General features: G+C 46.1%; 1 protein-coding gene across 3 annotated transcripts in view; it reads right to left on the bottom strand.

Annotated features, from left to right (window-relative positions):
- The window catches only part of LOC124545179 (transmembrane protein 145-like), a 116,377-nt gene that overhangs the window by 56,110 nt on the left and 43,220 nt on the right, over positions 1–17,047 (bottom strand). For all 3 annotated transcript variants that reach the window (XM_047124018.1, XM_047124020.1, XM_047124021.1), the window contains one exon: positions 9,835–9,984. In XM_047124018.1, coding sequence (XP_046979974.1) covers positions 9,835–9,984 — 150 coding nt within the window. The remainder of the gene's footprint in view (positions 1–9,834; positions 9,985–17,047) is intronic.

Below are 17,047 nucleotides of genomic sequence, written 5' to 3'. Positions count from 1 at the left end.
ACTTTCTGACACTTAAATCTATACTCAATGTTAACAAATTTCTCTTGTTCAGAAACACTTTCCTTCCCATTGCCAGTCTATTCTCTCTACTTCAACCATCATCAGTTATTTTGCTCCCCAAATAGCAAAACTCCTTTACTACTTTAAGTGTCTCATTTCCTAATCTAATATCCTCAGCATCATCCGACTTAATTCGACTACATTCCATTATCCTCGTTTTGCTTTTGTTGATGTTCATCTTATATCCTCCTTTCAAGACACTATCCATTCCATTCAACTGCTCTTCCAAGTCCTTTGCTGTCTCTGACAGAACTACAATGTCATCGGCGAACCTCAAGTTTTTTGTTTTCTCCCCAATGAATTTTAATACCTACTCCGAATTTTTCTTTTGTTTCCTTCACTGCTTGCTCAATATACAGATTGAATAACTTTGGGGAGAGGCTACAACCCTGTCTCACTCCCTTCCCAACCACTGCTTCCCTTTCATGCCCCTCAACTCTTATAACTGCCATTTGGTACAAATTGTAAATAGCCATTTGCTCCCTATATTTTACCCCTGCCTCCTTCAGAATTTGAAAGAGAGTATTCCAGTCAACGTTGTCAAAAGCTTTCTCCAAGTCTACAAATGCTAGAAATGTAGGTTTGCCTTTCCTTAATCTAGCTTCTAAGATAAGTCGTAGGGTCAGTATTGCCTCACATGTTCCAATATTTCTACAGAATCCAAACTGATCTTCCCCAAGGTCGACTTCTACCAGTTTTTCCATTCGACTGTAAAGAATTCGCGTTAGTATTTTGCAGCTGTGACTGATAGTTCAGTAATTTTCACATCTGTCCACACCTGCTTTCTTTGGGATTGGAATTATTATATTCTTCTTGAAGTCTGAGGGTATTTCGCCTGTCTCATACATCTTGCTCACCAGATGGTAGAGTTTTGTCAGGACTGGCTCTCCCAAGGCCGTCAGTAGTTCTAATGTAATGTTGTCTACTTCCAGGGCCTTGTTTCGACTCAGGTCTTTCAGTGCTCTGTGAAGGTCTTCACGCAGTATCATATCTCCCATTTTATCTTCATCTACATCCTCTTCCATTTCCATAATATTGTCCTCAAGTACATCGCCCTTGTATAGACCCTCTATATACTCCTTCCATCTTTCTGCTTTCCCTTCTTCCCTACTAAGTTCTTCACTCTTAATGCTGTTTGTAACAATATTATGAGAACGAAGGCTGATACTCACCATATAGTGGAGATACTGAGTCGCAGATAGGCACAACAAAAATATTTTCACACTTAATGCTTTCAGCCAATGACCTTAGTCAACAATAGACACACACACACACACACACACACACACACACACACACACACACACACACACACTCTCATGCAAACACAACTCACTCACACAAGACTGCAGCCTCAGACAACTGAAACCACACTGTGAGCAGCAGCACCAGTGCATGATGGCAGTGGTGACTGGGTGGAGGAAAGGAGGAGGTTGGGGTGGGGAGGGGGAGGGATAGTGTATTATCAATAGTTCCGATGCCAAAGTGTAGGTTGTCACTACCCGAGCAGAAGATCTTTGCCAACCACAGCGCCCTCTAGCCAACGCTATGCAGCTCTACGAGCACCGCTCCACTTTTGCCCAGTTCATGAAGAGCAGAGAACCGAGAACCATCACTTTAGCTTAGCTTGCTATTGAGACTTTCTTATCTGGACTTTGGCTGCACACCTACGTGCTCATCTGTATAAAGTTACATATACATTTGTATATATTTATGCACCAGTCAAAACCTCTTTTACTCAACTTGCAGTTCCAACATGCTTTACCTCATCTGCTCCTACTCACTTCCTTTCATTCGGCCTCTTTGTCAGTTTTCAGGAGCAGATCCATGTACTGCCTTGCAGGCAGGATACAAAATTATTGGCAATGAGAAACTGTTGTAACCACAGGAACAAGCCAAGTCTAATTGCAGTACCTTAAGAATAGTATGTAGGAGGAAGTTAAAATTGTAGCGCTGGATGCCAGGCATGGCCGAAGGGTCAGACGAGGCGGCACTCAAACTGCTGGGCAGCTGGGTGCTTGATAAGAAAGTAAACAGCCAGCAGATACAAACGAAGGTCTGTGCAGGGACTCATGATAAGCAATCAAGCAAGGAATATAAATAGATGCATTCCTGGCTAGAGAGAGAGGTCTGGGAGTGGAGAGAGAAAGAAAGAGCGCCCTTGGTGGGGACCGCGCTACGTCATGAGGAGCCAAAGAAGGGCTCAGGACGCAGTGCGTGACCATATAGGGAGAGGCGCCTCTATCCCTCCACTCAGCCTCTGAAGAACAATAGCAACAACAATGCATTAACGATACCAAATAAGGACACGTTGCCTTCGACGCTACGTCATGCCAAGCGCTGGCGGGGTCGAAGGGGAAATGCTAACAAAACCCGAGAGCACGCCGCTCTGAGGTCTTGTCGTGTCGGGTCTTGTCTGGTGAGGGCGAAGAGTTAGAGAGTGATAGCAGCAGCTGACTTGGGCTGGGGAACGGGCTGTAGGCAGGCAGCCGGAGATAGTCGCTGGAGAGCGTTAAGGCGTAGCCGCGGGACTCTAACGTAGGGTGTTAGGAAACGTTGCAGAACTTCTAGTAGGCAGTCAGAATGGTGGAGTCAGTCACTGTCTCTGTGTTAGACTTGGCCTTCCTGTGAATGCAATCACCGCGCAGTTAGGGTGAGCTGTATTCAGTTAGAATAAACTGCAATATGTTAAAGTTATCAAGACTTTAATTCTACCCGCTTCCTAGCCTTGTACCTTCACACCAGGGATTTCTACATCTTAGCCAGATCAAAAAGTCTCCCTCTCACTAAGGTCAACCGGCTAAATCCCATCCACGAACCGTGTCGCTCAATCCCTCGCAATACCCACGCTTGGGACGCGACAAAACGGCGAAAATCAGAATAAATTTTTTTTCCTGTGTAAATGATGGCTTTACCACAGGAACAGGCTACTTGTATGGTTTCAGGCTCAGCAAATGACGCAGCTGCTTGCATCTGTAAATGGACTGGTCACACTACAAACTGCAGCTACTGTGACACCTCCGATGCCACCGACTGTACCACCGACGACACCTCCGGCGCCGCCATTTCGTGCCTTCAATCTGGACGTTGAATGCCGGCCAGAATACATCACCAAGCTCAAGGCACACTTCACAGCATACTACATACCAAGTACAGAGCAGCTTGCCTTTTTCATTGCCAATGTGGGTATTTTGTTATACTGTGTGCTCATAAAATTGTTTCCCACCCCCTGCCCAGAAACTAAAACTTACAACAAAGTGATTGCTGCAGTGAACTCCCACTTCCATGACTGTAAATGTGGCAGCTGCATGCTACAAATTCTTCATCTCCAGAGTGGTCCTACTCAGTCAAATAAATCATGGTTAGTGGACCTTCAGGGAATAACATCTGATTCTGACTTTAATTGCTCATGTGGATGCTCATAAGTGGATATCATGATTAGAGACACTATTGTCCAGAATGTGGCAGACCACCGCATCCGTGAGCAAATCTTTAAAAACCTGTCTTTGCAGGAAGTAGTGGACTTGCTAGACAGACAAGATACATTAGATATGGCGACTTCTGCATTCGACGTAACCACAGGTGAGTGTACTGTTAGCGTGGCACAACATGTGTCCTCCCCACCTGCCCCGGCACAGCTAGCCACACCACACCACTCATGCACAAGTAAACAAGTATCAAGCCAGTCATCCACTAAGAAACTGATATCATGTCCAAACTGTTTTTGTGCCCACCCACAGGACAGTTGCCCATCCCCACAGTGTTATTTTTGTAATAAGAAAGGACATGTGCAAGCTCTGTGTAATAAGAGAAACTCTAATTCACAACCTGTCTCCCATTCGCGTGACTCATGTGGATGTCACCACGATGGAACCACCATAATCACGATACACATCAGCCTATGGACGTTAATGCCATTTATTCACACCCTTCTGCTTCCCGTGCTTCTACAGCTCGTCATGTGAATAAAAAAGTTTTGCCAGACACTTCCTCTCACATTCAGCCTGATGTGAGGAAATTTTTTGTGACTTTGGACACTTGTGGACATTCTGTTTGCATGCAGCTGGACAGTGGTGCATCAGTTTCTTTACTGAACAGATCAACATGTGACTTGCTTCGCTCGCTCCCCACTTCATCGTTCACATTCCACACTGACTGCATTTACTGGACAGGAAATCTCAGTGCTCAGAGTGTGTAGTTTGCAAGTCACGTATAGTGCAATGACACGTACAGTGTCTTTTCATGTGTTCCACTGTAGTCATGCTACAAATATTTCTGGCATGGACGCATTTGAACTTTCTGGCATTGCAATTCAGGACAATGTACTTTACATCAGCGCTAGTGACCATGCAGACAGTGTTGCTGCACTACACGATGATTTTGCTGAACTCTTTTCTGATGGTCTTGCTTGTGCCATGGACTTTGCAGCACATACAGTTAAAGATATTGCCATGCCTATTTTCCAGCATGCACACCCGGTACTGGATGCACTGTGCGACGCCATAGCTGCTGAACTTACACATTTGCAAGACAGTGGGGTCATTGAACCTGTTTCTGCTTTGCAATGGGCTTCACCTATAGTGTGTGTGAAAAAGCCAAATGGTCATCTCCATATTTGTGCTGACTTTAAGTCTACAGTAAATCCCAGACAGTGGTCGCTATGTTTCCCTTACCCCATTCTGAAGACAATTTTGATAAGCTTGGTGTGGGAAAATTCTTTTCCATGACTGACTTGCAGGATGCATACTTTCAAAGTCCACTTGTCGAACAGTCACAACGCTATTTTGTGATCAACACTCACCTTGGAATGTTCAGGTTTTGCCACCTTCTGTTCGGTTGTGCTTCGGCTCCTGCTACTTTTCAGTCTTACTTGCAGCAGTTGTGTGCCACTGTCACTGGTTGTTCCAGTTATCTGAACAATGTTGTCGTATCATATCAGGGCGCACCCCTGATGAACATTTGCAGAATTCGTGTGCCTTATTTACTGTACTTTTGCAGGCAGGACTCAAGTGTAACAGAGACAAGTGCAATTTTTTTCAAACTGAGATTCCGTATTTAGGACATATGATTAACAGACAGGGTATCTACCCCTCACCGTCATGTCTCCATGCGATTAGAGACTTGCCAGCACCCAGGAACTTGAAAGAACTTCAGTCTGTGTTAGGCAAAATTACATATTATGATCAGATTATACCAAACACAGCACAGATTGCAGTGACTTTGGATCGCATTAGGCATAAAAACTTTCCTTTCATTTGGTCTTCGAAATGTGATTCTGCTTTCCACAAGGTCAAATCTGCTTTGTTGAGTGATTGCTGTTCGATTCCTTTCAATCCCTCTATAACCAGGTGTTGGCTGTCATGGCATCTTCTCAAGGCATGGGAGTGGTTTTCTTGCACTGCATTAATTCTGTCGATCGCCCGATCACTTTTGTGTCTAAGTTTCTCAGTTCTGCCCAACAAAACTATTCTCAAATCGAGAAAGAAGCTTTAGCTATTGTATATGGAGTGACAAAGTTTCATGATTTTTTGTACGGTCACAAGTTCTATTTGGTCACCAACCATAAGCCTTTGACATCGATGTTTCACCCGTCAAAGCCAGTTCCAACCCGTACTGCACACAAGTTGCAACATTGGTCTTTGTTTTTGTCTAACTACAATTACAAAATTTTGTTTCGGCCTATGGCCCAGCATGGCAATGCCGATGCTCTGTCTCATCTGACTATCGGTCCTGACTAAGTGTTTGGTTCTTCCAAATTGTCATGCATGTTTGTTGATTCACAAGATAAGGAATTAGCTGATGGTTTTAAAGTGGTGTTTTGTCGTATTGCTTCCACAACAGCTGCTGATGCTTCTTTGCAGATTCTTTTGCAATATATTCGTATTCAATGGCCTTTGTCTGCTACACAGATTCGTGATCCCCTTGTTCGACATTCCTTTGCGCAACATCACAAATTGTCTGTACACCATGGTGTTATTTTCTTACGAATTGAAAATGATCAGTCTCATGTGGTTGTACATTGTTCATTGCAGTCAGAAATCCTCTGATTACTGCATGCTGGTCATTGGGGTATAGTGTGGACAAAGCAATTAGCGCGTCGTTACTGCACTTGGATGGCATTGATAAACAAATTGAGAATTTGCTTGCTAATTGTCTGTCTTGTGTGGAGCACCAATCTGCTCCACACCAGCGCTTCTTTGCATGGCCGACTCCTACTGCGCCTTGGCAGCGCGTTCATATTGATTTTGCAGGTCCTTTCTGGGACACCTGCTGGTTGATAGTTATTGATGCATACAGCAACTTTCCTTTTGTTGTGCTTCTGTCTTCTACTACATCTACCAGTACTGTAAGGGCTTTGTCATCTTTTTTTTGCATTGACAGCCTTTCTGAAGTTATTGTCTCCGACAATGACACTGAATTTGTATCCTCCAAGTTTGAAGTGTTCTGTGCTGTAATGGCATTCGCCATCTCATCTCAGCCCCGTTCCACCCCCACTCAAATGGCGAGCACGTGCTAGGGGCTTTTCTTGCTTCCTATCGCTCTCAGCTGTGCGGCACCTGTTCCCCAATTGAACTGCTACATGGCCACGCCCATTGGTCACTCTTGCAGCTATTGCACTGGCTGCTGTGCTCTCCCACTGCTTCACCTCGTTCTGGCTTGGTGCACCATGCTTTGGTGTTCTATCGTGTTTTCTCTGGTAGGCATCACTGGGAGCAGGGGTGCATTCTTTGCCAGCTTGGCTGTACCTTATTTTTAATTTCTGGTCCCTCCAGCACTGTCAAGAGACACTGGAATCAGATCCATTTGTGCCGCACTCAGTTTTCTGCCACTGGTTCTTTTCCGGCAGAATTGGAGGCCTCGCAGATTCTGCCGCCTCAGTCCACGGCTCCACCGACAGCGCCTCCACCACGGGCGCTCCTGCCACCGCCACCGGTCCAGTCTCCTGCTCTGGGCGGGTGCCTCCTGCCACCACCACAGCCCCACCCACGGCTGCCGCTGCTGCTGTGTTCCTCCGCGATGCCAGAACTGATGGACGCTGAGGCTGCCGTCATGCTGCCGCCGCTGCTGCCGCTGCCGCCGGCGCCCATGGGGGTTGTTCCTCCACCTCCTCATCCGAGCAGACCCAGTGGAGGTGTGTGTCCTGGGCAGGTTTTCAACAGGGCATTTTCCTCACCCCCTCACGAGCAATTGGGGGGTGGCAGTTCCGCTGTTCCCCCCTTCAGTTGCGCCACCCCTGGGTCCTTCCACCCACCGTCAGAAGCCCTACTCAATGGCGGTGCACCATTTCAGGGGGGAGGGATGTGGTATCGATAGTTCTGATGCCACAGTTTAGGTTGGCACTGCGAGAGCGGAAGATCTTCACTGACCACAGCACCCTCTAGCCAACGCTGTGCAGCTCTATGAGTGCCACTCCACTTTCGCCCAGTTCATGAAGACCAGACAGCCGAGAACCATCACTTTAGCTTAGCCTGCTATTGAGCCTTTCTTATCTGGACTTTGGCTGCACATCTATGTGCTCATCTGTATAAAGTTACATATACATTTATATATATTCATGCACCAGTCAAAACCTCTTTTACTTAACTTGCAGTACTTATGTGCTTTACCTCACCTGCTCCAACTCACTTCCTTTCATTCGGCCTCTTCGTCAGTTTTCAGGAACAGACCCATGCGCCGCCTTCCAGGTGGGATACAAGAAATAGTATGGTGGGGATGGTGGACCGGAAGTGCTGCAGGTTGGGCGGCGGGCAGGGGAAAGGTGGGGAGGTGGGTAGGGGAAGTAGTGGAAAAGGAGGCACATAGAGAGAAATAAATTTAAAAAATTAAATAAATTTAAAAAAATACCACGTGTGGTGGTGGAATGATGGCTGTGTAGTGCTGGAATGGGAGCAGAGAAGGGGCTGGATGGGTGAGGACAGCAACTAATGAAGGTTGAGGCACAACTCAGAAAAGCTGGTGTTGGTGGGAAGGATCCATATGGCACAGGCTGTGAAGCAGTCACTGAAATGAAGGATACCGTAATTGGCAGCAAGTTCAGCAACAGGGAGGTCCACCTGTTTCTGGGCCACAGTCTGCTGGTGGCCATTCATGCGGACAGACAGCTTGTTGGTTGTCATGCCTACATAGAATCCAGCAAAGTGGTTGCAGCTTAGCTTGTACACCACATGACTGGTTTCACAGGTAGCCCTGCCTTTGATGGGATAGGTGATGTTAGTGACTTGACTGGAGTAGGTGGTGGTGGGAAGATGTATGGGACACGTCTTGTATCTCGGTCCATTAGAGGGGTATGAGCCACGAGGTAAGGGATTGGGAGCACCAACCTCCGTTAGTCGCTGTCCTCACCCATCCAGCCCCTTTCCTGCTCCCATTCCAGCACTATGCAGCCATCATTCCACCACCACACCCAGTCTGTTTTGCTATTTTTTTATTTATTTCTCTCTATTTCTCCCTATGTGTCTCTGTTTCCACTACTTCCCCCCCCCCCCCCCCCCTCTGCACCTCTCTCCTGCCCGCCGCTCAACCTGCAGCACTTCACTGTCTGTCATCCCCACCATACTATCGCTCTCCCTCCATACCCCAGCCTCCTCCTTTCCCCCACCCAGTCACCACTCTCATCATGCACTGGTGCTGCTGCTCACAGTGTGTTTTCAGTTGCCTGAGACTACTGTCGTGTGTGTGAGTTGTGTTTGCGTGAGTGTGTATGTGCACATAAATCTGTCTATTAGTGACAAAAGCCATTGGCTGAAAGTATGAAAATCTCTTTGTTGTGCCTATCTGCGACTCAGCATCTCCACTATATGGTGCGTAGCAACTTTCCTTCTCATAATATTGTTACATTTCATCCTGGATTTTCCATTGTTTAATATTGTTTGTATTTGATATAAGAGGGTACATCCTGATGCTTTGGTGATGAAGTACTGGAAATAGGATACATGCAACAGATTTACTGCCTTATTATAATTCACAAATGACCTCAAGAAATGCACTGTTCTACAACAGCAGATTTGCTGACTTAAAACAGGCAGGTATGCTGATGGCACTCCAGAATATGTTCATAAATGATGCATGCTGTGTACCCTGTATAAGACTTCCCACATTCATACAGGACACTGTAAAGTTCTGCCTCGTGTAGAGCTAATTCACATTTTATCAATCCGAAAGGCAACAAAGTTTTAACCGGACGATGAAGGATCACTTTAGCCTGGTGTTTCCTCAGTACTCTGCATATTCTAGTGGATTGTGATGCAAGTAAGCTGTCATCTCGAATGCTGATTCTCTACTTTGTTCTGCATCTGCAGCACCCTCTGTAGGTGATATTATGTATACCCATTTTCACAACTACAATTTGGAGATTTTTATAATTTTGTCTTCAGGAACCCTGCATTTGAGATGGTACATCTTCAGGGGGGGGGGGCGAGGGGGGGGGATCAACTAATTGAAAATACTAATTATCTGTGCCAAGCTGTGGCAATTTGTACTCTATGGAATGCATACTATTCGGAAGTTTCTTATTTGTGACAATGCTTAGTGTTAACTAAAATCTGCTTTATTATTTTGTGCTCCTTTCATCATTACTGTTATCCTTCATTCTTTTTGCTGCCAAAAATTGTCAGTTGGCTTAAATGGAGATCTAGGATATTAGACAGAAAAAGAAATTATTGGACTGTACAACTGAAAACATGGTCTTAACTGAGCGTAGTAATAAAAGTAAATAACACTAGTAAAAGTTATGAGAACATATAATTTATGAAGATATTAAATAGCATACATTACCTATGGTTTTCATTCCTGGACAGTTTATACCATGTAAACCATATTGCGCATATGCACACATTAGGAATGTTATCCCAAACAATTGGAGGACCACTGATACATAAAACAGTTTGTACGTAGAATGGTACAATTTTCGGGATTTCAGTCGCACTGTAAACAAATGAGTAGAAATGTGAGTAAGCTCTGCCCACATCAATTAAACCATCTACTCATTCATTACATTATCATATGAATTAATTTTAGATTGTGCATTTTATTTTTACATCTTATATCAGTCTGCCGACGACAGTTGACAGTACTAATATATTCCAAAAAGTCACGCGCGTAAACGGAATTTTTTGGGGGGTCATTACTGGAGTGCTATTGATTACAGAGATAAGGAATCAATAGTTTTGGATAGCCCTTTCCCTAGTGACCTTTTACATAGCTATCAGAAGAACGGGTATCCTGTAGCAACCCTACAGCACCTGGTCATAATTTACACATTACACACTTCTTCCAGCCGAGGCAAATTGAGTAAACTGGCTGGTTCTTTTGCACTAGATATGGTCTAGAATGGACCTTAGGAAGCTTATAAAAGCATTATTTGTTCATGGAAAGTTCCTGAGAAAAGCCCAAAAAACCATGATTTTTTAATACAGAATGTACTAATACTGACGATGGCTACTTCCATAATTCCCATTAATGGCAGAGAATCAAGCTTTTTACTCTGTATTCTTAAGATGATGTTCTCCAGTAACATAAGTTTTTTACAGCAATATATATTACAGAGATCCACATGTTCAAAATTACTGCACTCATGCAGAAAACCACAAAATCCAGTTTTTAGCCATTTTTGCACCACGAGCTGCAATTATCTAAGCAACTCACCACAGCAATTGGATGAAATTTTAATTATATGGTTTTTAAAAGTTCATTTAGAAAAACCATTTTCATATTTCTGAAAATAAGTATTCACTATCAAGATAAACCTGATTTTTGAGTACCATACGTCCAATTGGTGGTATGACCACTCCTATAATTTCCATTCATGGCAAACCATTGACATTTTTACCATTTGTTTTGAAAATGACATTCTCATGGAATCTTGAAATTTTTTCACTGTCACTATCTATAGCCGAGATCCAGAGGTTCAATTTCTTCACCAATAAAACTTTAAACTGAGGTGAAACAAGTCTTGGGACAGTGATATCTGCATACACAGATAGCAGTAGTATCACATACACAAGGTATAAAAGGGCAGTGCACTGCCTGCACGATGTGTATTGACAGACTTTGAATGTGGAATGGTAGCTGGAGGTAGGCACATGCAACACTCCATTATAGAAATCATTAGGAATTTCAATACTCCAGGATCCACAGTGTCAAGAGTGTTCCAAGAATACCAAATTTCACACATTACCTCTTACCGTAGACAATGCAGTGGCCAATGGCCTTCACTTAATAGCTGAGAACAGCTGCATTTGAGTAGAGTTGTCAGGGGCTACAGAAAAGCAACTACATGAAATAACTGCAGAAAACTATGTGGGATGTATAATGAATGTATCTGTTAGGATAGTGTTGTGAAATTTGGTGTTAATGAGCAATGGCAGCAGACGACCAATGTGAGCGCCTTTGCTAACAGCACAACATTGCCTGAAGTGTCTCTCTTGGGCTTGAGACCATATCGGTTGGACCCTAGACAACTAGAAAATCATGGCCTGGTCAGATGAGTCCCTATTTTAGTTGGTAAGAGCTGATGGTATTGTTCGAGTGTGGTACAGGCCCCATGAAGCCATGGACCCAACTTGTCAAGAAAGCACTATGGAAGCTGGTGGTGGCTCCATAATGGTATGGGCTGTGTTTACCTGGGATGGACTGGTTCCTCTGGTCCATCTGAGCTAATCATTGAGTGGAAATGGCTATGTTCAGCTTGTTGGAGACAGTTTGCAGCCATTCATGGGCTTCATGTTCCAAAATAATGATGGAATATTTATGAATGACAATGCATCATGTCACCAGGTTACAACTATTTGTGACTGAAACTTCCTGGCAGATTAAAACTGTGTGCCAGACTGAGACTCGAATCGGGACGTTTGCCTTTCGTGGGCAAGTGCTCTACCACTGAGCTACCCAAGCATGACTCACACCCCATCCTCACAGCTTTACTTCTGCCAGTACCTCGTCTCCTACTTTCCAAACTTCGCAGAAGCCCTCCTGTAAACCTTACAGAACTAGCACACCTGGAAGAAAGGATATTGCAGAGACATGGCCTAGCCACAGCCTCCAGGCTGGTTTTGCAAGGTTCACAGGAGAGCTTCTGTGAAATTTGGAAAGTAGGAGATGAGGTACTGGTGGAAGTAAAGCTGTGAGGACAGGGCATGAGTCATGCTCGAGTAGCTCAGTGGTAGAGCACTTGCCCGTGAAAGGCAAAGGTCCCGAGTTCGAGTCTCAGTCCGGCACACAGTTTTAATCTGCCATGATGTTTCATATCAGCGCACACTCTGCTGCAGAGTGAAAATCTCATTCTATTTGTGACTGGTTTGAAGAACATTCTGGACAATTTGAGTAAATGATTTGGCCACCCAGATTGGCAGACATGAATCCCAATGGACATTTATGATCCGTAATCAAGAGGTCACATGCACAAAATTCTGTACCAGCAATACTTTTGTTATTATGGATGGCTACAGAGCCAGCACAGTTCAGTATTTCTGCAGTATTTCTTCCAACAACTTGTTTAGGCCAAGCCTCATCAAGTTGCTGCCCTGCAAAAGGCAAAAGAAAGTCTGACACAATATTAGGAGGTATCCCATGACTTCACACAATCCCATGACTTCACACAATTAATTTAAAGTATATAAATGGGTTGAAGTATACAACAAAACTTTAATGACCCATATAATCAATCCTATATAAGCAGCACACACTTATGTAGCAGTAAAAAGAAGGGAAACAATTGAAAAATGTTCATGGAACAGTAAACATGAATATGTTCCTCTTTAGAAGAATGTGACAGAAAAGTGGGGAATCAGTTGCTTCAACCCTCATTCCATTCCTCACTAAAAATTTTGGCTTATGAACAGATTTTCACTTTGTAGTGTTGAAGGAGAGTGGGAATATATTCCTCTCTAAAAGAATGTGTCAGAAAAAATGGGGCACCAGCTGCCTCAATCCTCATTCCACTACTTAACAATAATTTTGGCATTTGAACACATTTGCACTTTTTTGCGTTGAAAGAGAGTAGCATAGAGACACTGATAGTGGGAGAGGGAGGAGACAGTGCCAGTGGAACAAAAAAGAAGAGACAGAAGACAGAGATGGTAGGAGAGAGAAAGTGGCAGTGAAAGAGAAAGAGAGATGGGTGAAAAAAGTAGTGGGAACTGAAGACAGCTGAGATATTGATGGTCGGTGAGAGACAATGGCAGTAAAAGAGGAAGAGAGGTGGGTGAAGATAGAAGCAGTGGTAGTGGAAGCAAAAGTCTGCAGGGACAGAGGAAGTGCACAAGAGAGGTGAGTGGAAATTGTACACTGGCTTGTGGCATTTGGACTGCAGTAGCCACCGGAAAGATCGCGGGAGGCGCACATCGGCACGGCGTGTCACGGACGGTAGTTGCCGCAAGTTGAGTCCCATCCACCAGAGGGCACACGAGAATTCGGACGTAACCTCTGCCAGCGTAACAACAACAACAACTCAGGCAGCACGGGCCGTGCCCAGTCAGTTAACATCGGGCATGCCTAGGACACAGTCCCGGTCTACGCTAAGTGATGTGCGACGTAAATGTGAACAGTGTTACTACACAATTGGCAACGAGTAGGGTCGTTCTTTTGCGTGTTGCGTCATTGTTCTGGTTTCGCAGCTTCTCCACGGCATGGAGGATTTAGTGCGGGTTTTGGTTGAGCAGCAGACGGAGCTCATGGCCACCATGAAACAAGTGCTTCCGGCGTTGCTCTCCACGCCGTCTGCTCCAGTGCTGTTCCCTCCTCCCTTTCCCCCGTATGGCGAGACGGCAGAGGATGGGGACGCATATGAACATCGCCTTCGGCAGCATTTCCAGGCGTTTCATGTTGTCAATGCGGAGGTATGTCGTGCTCTCTTCTTGTCTTGGATATCTCCCTCGCTGTATCAAGTTTTGCGGCAGCTAGCGCCATTGCAGGAACCCTCGTCCTTGTCTTTTGACGCATTGTGTTCATTGCTGTCTTCATATTATCGCTGCTGCATGCATGTTGTGGTGGCTAGGGTCGAGTTCTATCAATGCAAGAAACAGCCCCATCAGTCTTACCGGGCGTGGGCCGCTACCCTGCACAGTCTTAGTCGCAAGTGTCATTTTGTCACGGAGCAGTCGTGAGAGTCGTACGCCCACGTTATGGTACGCGACGTCATTGTTCGTTCGGCCCCTGATAGGGAGGTCCGGCAACGGGCCCTGCAGTTAGAAGACCCTTCCCTCGAGGAAGTCCTCTCCATTGCTCAATCGTATGAAGTCTCTCACGCCGCAGGTCAACAGCTGGAAGCGTGGTCCGACGTCGCGGCGGTTCTGGGTGACGCGTCCGCGTCCAGTGTGTCCGGGGTGGACGACGTGCGAGCGGTACAATCCGGCCGTTACGGCCGCTCCCGCACGGCACATAAACAGAATTCCGGCCATCGGCCCCCATTGCTGTCCTGTGCGTCGTGCTATATACATCATGATCGGTCAGAGTGCCCCCAGCGTTGGGCCGTTTGTCGCAAATGTAATAAAAAAGGTCACATTGCTAAAGTTTGCCGCTCAGCCTCACAAGAATCGAAGGAAGCAGGTACAGAGGACATGGACATTGACATTCAGGAAGTTTCATCGGGCCAGGCTCCTGACGCATCGGCACACAAACTCTTTATCGAGGTGTCGGTTCTGTCGCGCCGGTTACAACTGCAAGTAGATCCGGGCGTGGTAGTTTCGTTGTTGAATGCACAAACTTATTCCAACCTTGGATCGCCCCCATTGGCACCAGTTTACCGGTGTCTACGCGGTTATGGTAAACAGTTCATTCCCCTACTGGGTCAATTCACTACCGACGTGACTTACAAATCAGTCACTCAGCCTATTACTTTTATTGTTGTCAGTGATGCGAGCTCCGCTAACCTTTTTGGCCCAGATGCCCTTCAAGCTTTCGGTTTTTCTATCGCTGACGCCATACAGTTGGTCTCCAAAGACGTTCCCTATCAATCATTGGAATCTTTGATCTCAGACTTTCCCGATATCTTTGAGGAGGGCCTGGGGAGGCAGATCCCCTTGGCTCTCCGCCCTCAGGTAAAGAAAGAGCTAGACCGGCTGACAGCCCTAGGGGTCGTTCTTCCCATTTCTTCTAGTGAGCGGGCTTCGCCCCTCGTTATTGTAAGGAAGCCCTCGGGAAAATTACGTCTTTGTGGCGATTCCAAGGCCACCATTAATTCCCAGTTGGTGGTGGACACCTATCCTTTGCCTCGTGCTGATGAATTGTTCTCCGCCATGGCGGGAGGCCAATATTTTTCGAAAATCGATCTTTCAGAGGCTTATCATCAGATACCACTTGATGAGGACTCCAAACGGCTTTTGGTCGTCAACACCCTGTTTGGCCTTTACCAATACCAGCGGCTGGCCTTCAGAATATCCAGTGCCCCGGCGATATTCCAGCGTTATCTTGAGCACATCACATCGACAATCCTTCATTGTATTAATTACCTGGATGACATAATTGTCACAGGCCGCAGCACAAAGGAACACTTGCACCACCTTCGCACCCTCTTTCTCAAATTCAGGTCTGTGGGCTTGTGTTGCAACCTGCATAAGTCAAACTTCTTCCAACCGTCCATTGAGTATGTGGGCTACACCATCTCTCGGCATGGCATCCAGCCACTAGGAAGTTTGGTCCAAGGTATCGTCGACCTTCCTCGGCCCGCTTCATTGAAAGAGTTACAAGCTTTTCTAGGCAAGATAGCCTATTACCACCAGTTCAATCCCAGGGCTTCCACCGTAGCCCACCCCCTGTATTGCCTTCTGCGCAAGGGTGTTCCTTTTGATTCGTCGCCTGCATGCGAGCGAGCATTCACCTTGTTGAAGGGCCTCCTCATGTCAGCGCCTTGTTTGTCTACTTTTGACCCCCATAAGCCATTGGTCCTGGCTACCGATGCTTCACAGTATGGGGTGGGGGCGGTCCTGGCCCATCGCAACGCAGATGGTTCCGAGCAACCACTGGCGTTTGCGTCTAAAACTCTTAGTCCCGTGCAGGCCCATCACTCCCAGGTGGAAAAAGAGGCTTTGGCCATTGTCTACGCTGTTACCAAGTTTCACCCTTTCTTGTATGGCACGAAGTTTCAGTTAATCATTGACCATAAGCCGTTAATATTGTTATTTGGCCCCGCCTCTCAGATTCCGGATAGGGCGGCCCACAGACTACAGCGCTGGGCCTTGTTCCTCTCTAAGTACCATTATGACATTCATTTTCGCCCTACCGGGCAGCATGCCAACGCCAACGCTCTTTCCTGTCTTCTGGTCGGCCCGGATCTTACGTTCGATCGAGAGGAGATTATGTGTTTTCAATTGGATGTGGCGTCCCGCCAAGCAGGAAACGGCAGCTGACCCGGTTCTCCGACAAGTAGTTCGCCTCATTCAGCAGGGGTGGTCATCCCGCCCTTCAGGCCGGGCCTAGGACCCTCTTCGTAATTATTTTATTCTACGAGACTGCCTCTCGGTCTTGGACGGAGTTCTCCTTCTGGCTACCGATGATACAGCTCCTCGCGTGGTTGTTCCTGCAAGTTTATGAAGGGAGGTCCTCACGTTATTACATGCAGGGCACTGGGGTGTTTCCCACACTAAAACCTTGGCTTGCAGACATGTGTACCGGCCCGGTATTGACAGAGAAATTCAGCACTTGGTGGCCGCCTGTTCCCAGTGTGCGAGCCAACAGGCATCTCCCAGGGCAGCATTCTCTTCATGGCCACCGGCAACTCACGCATGGGAATGTGTTCACATCGATTTTGCGGGCCCGTTTCTCAATAGCTTCTGGCTCATTGTCATTTATGCTTATTCCCAATTCCCATATGTGGTTCGCTCCTCCTCAACCACTTCAGAAGTTGCAATCCAGGCACTAGCAAAAATCTTTTCTGTGGAAGGTCTGCCAATCACCCTGGTCTCAGACAATGGACCGCAGTTTATTTCGCAGACCTTCCAGGATTTTTGTAGGCGCTTTGGTATTCGGCACGTTTGCTGTCCCCCCTTCCATC

Source organism: Schistocerca americana, chromosome 8 (assembly GCF_021461395.2).
Source record: "Schistocerca americana isolate TAMUIC-IGC-003095 chromosome 8, iqSchAmer2.1, whole genome shotgun sequence".
NCBI classification, from domain to species: domain Eukaryota; kingdom Metazoa; phylum Arthropoda; class Insecta; order Orthoptera; family Acrididae; genus Schistocerca; species Schistocerca americana.
The sequence above is the reverse complement of the archived record's forward strand: the minus strand, read 5'-3'. Positions and strand labels throughout refer to the sequence as shown.